The following is a 10,375-nucleotide window of genomic DNA, read 5'->3' on the forward strand; positions in this document are numbered from 1 at the left end:
TCTGACAGGTGATTATTTTGCCATCACTTTGGTGACTTTCTTTTTTATCTAACTGCATGTAGCGTGAAACCAACTTTTTTGGTGAAAAATATTTATTGCTTTGTAGACAATAAGGTATGCAAAAAAAAGGAGAAAAAAAAAAGAGAAAGAAAACACCCCAAAAACCAACCCCYAACCATCGCTGAAGTTGCTAGTGTAGTCCACCTGCTATTGTCATGGCTTTGTTGCTGTTGCAGCGTTTGTGTCTGGCGTCTTTAATAGATTTCAAGAAACCTCAGTCTAATTACACGTACCTTCAGGTTTGTGAGAGCGTATGATGATGTTCTTTATAAGGTAATGCTTGATACTTTGTCAACATTTTTTATTTGTGTTTTGTGTGACTTTTTTTTTTTTTGCTTTAAATTGTACAACACCAATTTAAGAAAATAAAATTGATTTGAAATTGTTAGTGGCCTGTTTTCAGTACTTTATGATTCCAGTTCATGGAGCATATGAGCGAGGTCTTTATAATGTGTGTGGTTCTACCAGGCTTGACTTTTTGAATGCTCTAGGAGGAAAAGGAAAAGCTAAGCCCTCCATTTGGGATGTGGAAGGGGTGCTGAATTAATTAGTCCAGTCTTTCCACTCTTGCAGTAATTTCAGCAACACAGCTGTAAACTTTCAGGAGCCAAATAGTGTAATTCCACCAAAAGTTTCCCAAAACTCCAGTTGCTGAACWCTCTGTTATTGTTGCCCATGAGCATCACTGGGGAAAGTCCTGCCCACCAGTCCCTGTGTGATGCAGCATCACCTCACACTTACTGGACAGTGTTGTTTTTGTAAGAAAATAATCTTATTTCAAAATCACAATTTACCATGATCTGGAATTGTTTTTTTTTCTTGCTCTGTCCCGTTTATAACCTCTTGTTTCCTGCCCCTGCTTTTCCCACACCAGGGAATTGCTCTGTGGGAACGGTCCTGCCTGGAAGTGCTGGGCTCTTGCTGATGCTGACTCACATGCAGGGACAGTCGATCCCTTCTCCTTGCAGAGCTGGGGACARCTCTGAGAAACTGCACTTCTGTGTGGTGAAAACGAGTAAGACCCCACAGCAGCCCTGGGAAAACTGGTCAGAGCTAAATAATTATAAATTCTGCTGTTGGTTTGACAGCTCAGCACATTTGGATCTTTGTTGAGGTTTTGGGTTTTTATTTTTTTTTTTTGTTGGCATCTTTTTTAAAACATTTTTTCCCCTTTTGTGAAAAAACCTTGTGTATATTTGTTCCCTGCAGCACAGGATAGTAGTACAGAATATATATACATGCGAACGTTTCTGATGCTGAGGATAAGGAAGGGGGTTTCTTTCAAAGCTGTCCATGAAGATTTTAAAAGGTTCAGGTGAAAATGCTGTAGCCAAATGAAAGAGGATCATTGTGTGCCACACGCCTGTGTGGATAGAGAACTCTGTGCTGAATCCGTAGGACTCTTTCACAGGCAGCAGAGCAGAGGGGGAAAGTGCTAGCTGGGAAAACTTAAACAACAGAAATACAGTCTCTTCTAAAAGCACTGAACCATGGGGCCTGGACAGCTGAAAAGCACCAGTGGAAATTGCACAACTTTCTAGATGTTGACTGTGACGTTAKGCTGCTGTTGATTCTAGGAGAAAACAAACCCGAGCAATTCTTCCAGGCATTTGGCTTTGTTCCTGCATTTTATATTTAGTTGTTGGTAAGTACGTCAGCAAAAACACACTCATTCAACTCTGAAAGATCAGGGGTGACAGTGACATCAAGGAAGCAGAAAAGGGTGGGTGTGTGTTGAACCAAGGCCATACAAAGATCAATTATTCCGCTTCCAGCTCTTGTCAAGCTTTTTTTCACAAGGAGTTAACTCTTTCACAGCACATTTGAGCTCTGGTGTTTAACGTGATAGTGCCTTCTCTGCAGTGGTCCATTGTCACCCATGGTCACCTCACTCCACAGAGGGGTTTTGCTGAAGGAGGAGAAGAGTTGTGTGCAGGGAGACAATACCCTGGCACAGCTCTGCAGGGCAGGAGCTAATGCTCCCCAGAGAAATGCCAGCAGCTGGATTTGTTTAGATTTATTACCATAAATGTAGCACTGAGGATGGGTGCCATTCCCTTGGTGAGGAATGCCACGTMGTGCAGGGATACAAACTTCCCTGGGACATATCTTTCTAAAAACAGCCTTTTTAGGGACAATAGAGTGAGAACCACCCCCCCTCCTGGGAGCTGGAACCTGGCAAGAGATTTGAATGCTTTCAGAAAAAAATAGTGTATTTCTAAGAAGGAGCAGAAGTAAATGTCAAACTCAAGTTTCTTCCRTTATCATGGACACAGGGTAAGTGAATTCCCAAATGTGCACCATTTTTCTTCACGTTTCCAACTAATGCCCAATACACAGCTGCTGGGGAGAAGCTAAGATGCTGTTTGTCCATTGCAGAACAGCATGTCTCCACTTCCCAGCATGGAGGTAATGTCTTTTAACCACAACGTTTGGTATCTCCTGAACTTCTAGTGCTGTGCAGCAAAGCCCTAAAACTCATGAAAGATCAGTTTTGCAGTTTTTTTCTTCCCTTTAACAGAGAACTATTGGAAGAAAGTGTCCATCAAAACACAGTGTTTCCTTGGAGCCTTTTTCATTGATTTAAAAGAAATTTTATTTCTCTGTGAATTTAAAGCAAATCCTCTTGGACTAAACATGTCCTTTTTTTCAAAGCAGGCCTTGGGGAGGAAGATGAGRAAGTTGTTGGGGTGACATTGGCACAGCAGAGCAGGAACAGGCTGCTCAGGGAGGGGACAGCCAGCTGCAGTGGGGCCATGGGCTCTGCTCTGCCAGCCGGAGGGGACAGCCCGCAGTGTCCCCGGGTTGGCACGGGTGGGAGCTGCGTGCCAGAGGTGCCCTGGCARGGGACAGCGGCGGAACCAGGGCTGTGGGTGCTCCCAGGACACGGCACGGAGGTGGCTTCGCGTTGCCAGAGCCCCATCTGCAGGCGGCAGCCGCCCGGGCACTGCACGCACTGTGGGGTGAGAAGAGACATAGATAAAAATTAAATTAACTTCCTCAAAACACATGGCAAACTCATGTCCTGCAACCTTTCTGCCTCCYCATCCTTCGGGGTCTGACTCTTCAGCAGCGGCAGCTTTGGCTTCTATTACTGGGTCACTTCGATTCCTTGCTTTTGGTAGCAAGATAAAATAGATAGATTATATATAGGCGTTTAAAGATAAAATAGGTAAGTTAAAAAGGAAGGGGCAGCACGTGCTGTGACAGGTTCATAGCAGAGCTTGTGCTGCCGGTTTTGAAGCTTCTTGGCTGCTTTTGGAATGGGTAAGGAGCTGGGTTACCAAAACTTTTTCCCTCATCTTTACAAGTCTTATCCCATCACTGTTTTCCATATTGACTGGAGCCTTCTTCCCTCTTTCAAATTTACTGAAATGAGCCAAACTCAGAAATCAGGGCAGGGGAGGAGGAGGAAGGGATGTGGTGGACACACAGTGAAATTGCATAAGCTCCRCTTCCTAAGGAAATGAGGCAAAAAAAGATTCAGACACCCTGGTTGCAGTGATAGAGAAATTTGTATTCCTGTTTCCCTTGGCAGCAGCGCTGCACTGTGATGGGCCWTCTTTTATCACTTCTCTAAACAAAGTGCAGCTGGGACCCTGTGATAAATCTTCCCTTTGCTCCATCCCGCTCCTGAAATAACTCAGAAGTGTCAGTTCAAGAAAGGACGTGSTGCATTTCTTCCCCTTATTAGCCGAAATAACAATCCTGTGATAATCTGGCCTGCTTGGAACTGTCAACCTTTCCATGTTTCATCTGAATGGATAAATGGAGCTCCCCCACACCAATTGCAGCGCGCCAGGGAACCCACATCTTCAGCGGGAAGATCCATTCTACAGAGTACCAGGAGCAAAAACCTATTCCAGGTGTATTTGGGCTTTTGGGAAGTGCATGGTGCAACCTGGTGAAGGCTCCTGTTGTGCTCAGCTTTCCCCTGAGGTGCATCAGTGCAGATAAAACTCATTGTACAAAGCAAGGACTGCCTGAGAAAGCCGGCTGGAGGAAAACCTGAGGGAAAGTGCAGCCCATACTTGACACTGGCATAGACAGAAGGTGTGTGGGAAAGGGAGAGAGCGGTGTGACATCCCTGTGGGAAGGGAACCGTGAGCTCTCAGGGCAGATCTGGTGCCAGGTGAACTCTTCCCTCAGCCTTGTCTCCCCTCACTGGCACTGCAGGGCTGTCAGGGCCTGTTTTCCCATAGATAGGGAAAAACCAGCTGCTTTACTTACACAGCCACCATGTACCACCAGAATGTGCTTGTTAGTTTGCCTTTTCCCTGCTTTTCCTTGACTTAAYAATGTGACAGACTTTTTGCGGGGAAGCCCGTGTGCGGGCGGTGGGACTGAGCAGAGCAATGCTCAGCCCTGGATCCACACGGCATTCATCCCTTTTCACTTGCAGAGGGAGATCCGGGAAGTGCTCGGTTTGCCAGGAAGGGCTCAGTTTGCCGGGAAGGGCTCGGTTTCCCGCACGGAAAGCGGTTCCCTCAGCCCGCCCCGCTGCCCTCACAGCGCCGCGCTGCCTTCGCGCTCCCCGCCGTGTCCCTCCGCGGCCGCCGTAGCCGGCGCACGTGTGAGCCCCGCGCGGTGGCGTCGCTCCGCAGCGCCCGCGTAAGTGGCGGTGGCGGTGGCGGTGGTGGCGGCGGGCGAGGGGCTGAGGGCAGCGGGCTCGGCCTCTCCCGCCCGCCGGATCCGGGGACGATGCTGCGGTGGGGGCTCAGGGTCGTGAGCTGCGGCCTCTCCGCTCCGGGAAGCGCGGCGTGTGCGGGGCCGTGGCGGCGGCAGCGCAGCGTGGGTACCGCCGGGCCCTGCCCTGCCCCGCCCTGCTCTGGGGACGGGTCAGGCCGGGTGGGCCCCTCGGGTCCCGCTGGGTGTACGCAGGGCCCTGCCTCCCTTCTCCGGGGAATGGTGGCGCGGTTTAGTGGGGAGCAAGGGTGCTCGCTCTTCCTGCTTTCGACTCGTTCATGTGCCCTTTTGCGGCCCCGGGGGATGGAGCGGTCGCTTTCTGCCCGAAGTTTATGCCGTTCGTGCTCGTCCCATGCAGGTTCTTAGAATGGCTGAGGATTTAAAAGCAGCGGTTGCCAGCCAGACAAAGAGACTCAACAGCAGCAGCAGCGAGGTAGTTCAAAAGCTGGAAGAAAACGGGCATCAAAACAAAAGGTTGAAGAGTGATGCGGATGAGGAAGATGCAGAGGATCAGAATAAGAAGTCACCCAAAAGGAAGATAGTTCTGTTGATGGCATATTCAGGGAAGGGCTACCATGGGATGCAAGTAAGTGGTTTTGCAAAGCAACATATCCAGTTTAATTTTTGTTTTGGAGTCTCTTAGGTTTATAACTGTAGTCACAGTGACTGGGTAGGGAAACARTTCAGCAGTTGCAGTGTGAAAAACTGGGGCAGGAACAGTGTAGGAATGGATTCAAATGGCTTGGTAGTAACTTAATTTTAAAAAGTCAGTGWTGCGTCTCTGATGATTCCAGGGATAGTGCTTTGTCACAACACCAGACTTGCCTGTGCAGGGTGGTCTGTAGCAGAGAGCTGGCAGTGAGAGGGTGATCCTGCTCCATCTACTGCTCCTCTCCACGTACTGCAAGCTTCATACGCTTAAGGAATTCTTCAAAAGCTCCAAGGGATAAGTGACAATTTTGCACGTAGACAGGGAAGAGAGTCTTTCATGCTTATGCAACAAAGTAGATTTGTTTACCAGCAGTAAACCTCATGCTTATRGGCATATCAGGTGAACTGAGCAAAAGAACCCAGTCTGATTTCTAGAAGCAGAATTTGYACAGGCTGGGTTTGGAGCAGCAGCTGTTAACTTGGAGGCATTGGGACAGTATTGGTGCTGTTTCATGCATTTAGAATTGTCAAAAAAATACAGAAATATTGCRCAGTGAAATTAAAAATGAGCCTTTTTTTGCCATAACAGTAACAGCTATGTTTTATTAACACTCTGTGGTAAAATATAGTTATTTTTATTAGAGAATGGCAGGGCTTTTAAGGCTGTGAAGGGAAAACCTTKGAAGATTTTCATAGCAATGTTTGTTTAACAAAGTTGCGATGTTCAATTACCCAATTACTACTATTTGTTCACTTGTTTTTACTACACATTGGCTTTTAGAGGAACGTGGGATCTTCACAGTTCAAGACAATTGAAGATGACTTAGTCTCTGCCCTTGTTCAGTCAGGATGCATCCCAGAAAACCACGGGGAAGATATGAAGAAGATGTCTTTCCAACGGTGTGCTCGCACAGATAAGGTACATTTTGTCCACTGTTAAATTAAAGTACAAAGAAACTTTTCTTCATCTGCTTCAATTCTGCAAGTGCTATCCCAGAGCTTCCAAAGTATGTGATTATGTGGGTTTGTGTGTTTTATGGTTTTTATAGGGTGTATCTGCAGCTGGACAAATTGTGTCGCTGAAGGTCAGGCTAATAGATGACATCTTAGAAAAGATAAATAATCACCTTCCTTCTCACATCAGAATTCTGGGTAAGAACACTGAAATGGGCAGAGAAGATGTTTTCAAGAGAAGCTTTCTCCTGCAGAAGGTCCCTTCCTTACTGTTATAATTTTACATACAAGCAGTTCGGTTTTTAATGTGTTTCTGTTAGCTTGAAATTGAGGTATTCTTAACAAATCTATTTTTTGTTTAAAATATATTCTTGTTGGTAGGAGTGAGATCACAATCAATTTGTAACCGATTMAAAAACCTCCTGTCACTTTAAAATSCAGGCCTGAAGAGAGTCACGGGGGGATTCAACTCCAAGAACAAATGTGATGCCAGGACCTACTCCTACATGCTTCCAACGTTTGCCTTTGCCCATAAGGACCATGATGTGCAGGAAGAGCTTTATCGGCTGGACAGAGAAACCCTTGAAAGGGTCAATAAACTGCTGGCCTGCTACAAAGGGACGCACAACTTCCACAACTTCACGTCACAGAAGGGCCCCAGGGACCCCAGTGCCAAGCGGTACATCATGGAGATGTACTGTGGAGAGCCCTTCGTCAGGGAAAACATGGAATTTGCRGTGATCAAAGTGAAAGGGCAGAGTTTCATGATGCACCAGATCAGGAAGATGATTGGGTTGGTGATAGCAATTGTGAAAGGTTATGCTGCTGAGTCCATCATGGAGCGCAGCTGGGGAGAGGAGAAAGTCGATGTCCCCAAAGCGCCAGGACTTGGGCTGGTTTTGGAGAAAGTACACTTTGAAAAATACAACAGGCGTTTTGGGAATGATGGGCTGCATGAGCCACTGGAGTGGACAGAGGAGGAGGAGAAGATTGCTGTTTTCAAAGAGCAGTACATCTATCCTACCATTATCAACACAGAAAGGGAGGAGAAATCCATGGCAAACTGGCTAAACACCCTCCCCATTCATGACTTCAACTCATCTGCTGTTGAGATGCAAACTAACAACAAAATTTCAAAGGTAATGACTGAAGCCATTATTTTACAAATGGAAGCTGTCAAGTTGAAACATCTCTTCCCTTTGTAACGTTTTTGTTTTTCATGATTATGCCGTGGAAGATGACAGTCATCTGGAGTATGAAATGTGTATAATCTTTTGTGTCTTTGTGCACTTGATGATAGTGGAATAAATTGTACAAAGAATTGTTTTYGCAGGGCTTTGCAGGGAGCAGATGACAAGGGAGGAAGGAAAGCTTTAAGCACAAGCAATTTGCATAATCAAACTGGCAACAGAAATTATGGACACATTGCCAGCCTTTGCTGTTGTGAAAATGTTTGGGAGCCTAGGTTTCAGGTTTACAATTTTGCTTTAAATACTTGCTGGCTTTTTGTATTTTATTATTTTGGGCTAATTTTCATTTTATATAATTCCCTGATGCCAGGTAAATTTTGGAATCAGGGAAATTTAGGACCATCCCAATTAAATAAGTCTGCCATGAGCTCAAAACAAGCCATCAGAACCACTACAGAATAACTGGGATATTGTGGAATTGGATTTGTGCCAACAGGAACTCCTGTGAGCTGTAACGTGCAATAAAACACATGTAGAATACATTTTTACCAAAAARGAAATTTCAATTGAAGGCTGGCAAATCCTTGAAGGATGAATGATGGGCAGCACCAAAACTTCTTTGTAGTGCAACARTAGAAGAAAATAATGACCTTTTTTCATTTAACAGGTCCCTTAAAATTGGCTTTATTTTGTGTAGCGGATGAACCTGTGCTGAAGAATGTTAGGTTTAATTATGTCTCTGCCTTTTTTTGCTCGAGTTCATGGAAGAGTTTAAACACATAAAATAAAACTTRCAGTCTTGTTGAACAGCACAATCAACATACCATAAATTTCTCAGGGTTATTTTTGTACTTGTCTGAATTCTGGAGCTGTGAGGGAGGTGTTTATGACAGGAGGTCACAACAAAAGCCAGGTTTGTTTGGTTAAATGAGACCCAAATAGACCACGTGGGTCAGAGTCCTTTACCTGGTGATGTTTGGCAGTACTTGGTGCTGCCAGGATCCCAATCCCTGTCATATTCCTGGCAGGGGACAGGCTCTGCTCCCTGTGGATAAACCCGACCAAGTACGGGTTTGGCATCACAGTTAGCACAATCTGTCTGGGAAGGATAAATAAGGCATGATATGACAGAMTCTGGTGAGATTTTGCAGGCTGTTKGCACTTCAGTGAGCTGTGCTTGCTGGTATGAAGTCAGCTGTCTGAGTGTGTCACAATTTGTTTTGTAGCAGGATGTTAAACTGCCAGTGTTAAATTTGTGGGATTTGGTGTTTGTTTTCAGCAAGTGGTGGTGAGGGGRAAAAAGGAGTGGCTACAGATGTGTAGTCTATAGACATTACACCATGTAATGGTTAAAATCCTGGTTAAAATCCTTCAGTATCAGTAATACCAGTTAAAATATTTGCTTAAAAAAATACATAAGCCCCCCAAATTAATATCACTATATTAACCTACTCCTGAAGGAGTAGCTCCCAGAGAACTTTGATTTCAGTTTTCTTCTAAGTTTCTAACATTTGTAGTATTTCCCCTGGTTCTACTTTGTGCAGCTGATTTCACTTTTAAACAAGTGTTAGTGAGCTCTGGCTTATCTGCAGTGCAGGTTGGACGTAAATTCTCTGCAGCAGACAAAATTCTCAAATCTGGCTTTAGACAATGTAACAAACTTAGCTTTTGAGGGTCTTGTATAAAACAATGCTTAAATTGTCACAGCTGCATTTATTTTCTTTTAGTTTTTGAGAGGTTATAAGTCAGTATCTTTGATGGAGTTCAGCCTGTGGACATAAATGCAAYACTGACAAACCATTTCCCATTTTGCTTTGCAGAAGAGCAGCGATCTCGAAGGCAGTGATGGTTGTGGTGATGATTCTGACTGAGCCAGGACATGGCTGGATGTGGAGCCCTTGCTGCTTGCAGTTTCCTTTGTCTACAAAAAAGTGGCCTTTCTAAATCCAAGACCCCAGTGAAGCAGGAGTTCTCCTGGATGCCCAGGAGAAACTGGGTGGGGAAGACAGTGCAGTAGTAAAACCAGAAGCTTTTTATACCACTGACCAGTTCACCTGACTGATATACTTGAAAACAGTGTAGTGAGAAAGCAACTTYCTAAAAGAATCTTGAAATGCAGGAYATCTTAATTGCTGTTTGAATAATGTTTTTATTATGTTTACTTGGCAAATAGTATTTTAAATATATATAATCTCTACATAAAGATGGAGCAAATCCTTTTAATATACTCTTTTTAATTATGAAGTTATAACACCRTTAAGCTTTTATTTTCCATGTCATCCATGGTTTTCCTATGGAATAACATGCATGAACCTGAGATTCACTCAGTGTGTGGTGCTAAAAACATGAAGATTGTTGAAACTCTTTGTTCCCACATTTAATGGTTTCTGGCCAAAGCCTTTAATTTTATGATTCCTTCTGGAATTATTCTTTTGGTTTTGGGGGGGAGGRGGGTGTTGGTTGGTGGGGGKTTTTTTTTGAGTTTTTTGGGGCCTAGCTGTCCTTCAAATAAGGATTTTCACGTTCATTTTATCTGGGTTTTCTTTAGAGCTTTTCATTTTATCAAGGCCTTGATCAATTTTATGACAGCAAGTGTGTACAAGTGCTCTGGAGAGGGACATAGCCTGGATTTTCATTTATATTCCTTGGTGGTCCATATTATTGACCTACTCTGCTTTATCTTCTGTCCAAAGATCCATCTTTCTATGCCTTTCAATCCGAAAAAAAAACCACCTTTATCTGCTTATAATAAAGGCTCCAAAGCTGTGATATGTACCACAGTTGAAATCAGTGAGAAGATTTATTTGGAGAGAGAAAAAAGCATTTAATAATAA

The 10,375-nt window shown here is 44.4% G+C and overlaps 1 protein-coding gene across 4 annotated transcripts; it reads left to right on the forward strand.

Moving 5' to 3' along the window:
* The first annotated feature begins 4,537 nt into the window (after window positions 1-4,537).
* Window positions 4,538-10,339, forward strand: PUS1 (pseudouridine synthase 1). 4 transcript variants are annotated; one of them, XM_057376558.1, is made up of 6 exons: window positions 4,538-4,671; window positions 5,105-5,332; window positions 6,179-6,316; window positions 6,447-6,549; window positions 6,793-7,490; window positions 9,362-10,339. In XM_057376558.1, the coding sequence occupies exons 2-6, from the start codon at window positions 5,114-5,116 to the stop codon at window positions 9,410-9,412; spliced, it is 1,209 nt and encodes a 402-aa protein (XP_057232541.1). In that variant the 5' UTR covers window positions 4,538-4,671; window positions 5,105-5,113; the 3' UTR covers window positions 9,413-10,339. The 4 variants fall into 4 exon arrangements, with proteins under 4 accessions (XP_057232541.1, XP_057232542.1, XP_057232540.1 ...); XM_057376559.1 differs by lacking the exon at window positions 4,538-4,671 and adding an exon at window positions 4,712-4,769 and having other exon boundaries at window positions 9,362-10,338; XM_057376557.1 differs by lacking the exon at window positions 4,538-4,671 and adding an exon at window positions 4,762-4,851.
* Window positions 10,340-10,375: the final 36 nt, after the last annotated feature.

Source organism: Malurus melanocephalus, unplaced genomic scaffold (assembly GCF_030028575.1).
Source record: "Malurus melanocephalus ecotype Western Australia unplaced genomic scaffold, MMel_1.1 scaffold_282, whole genome shotgun sequence".
NCBI lineage: Eukaryota > Metazoa > Chordata > Aves > Passeriformes > Maluridae > Malurus > Malurus melanocephalus.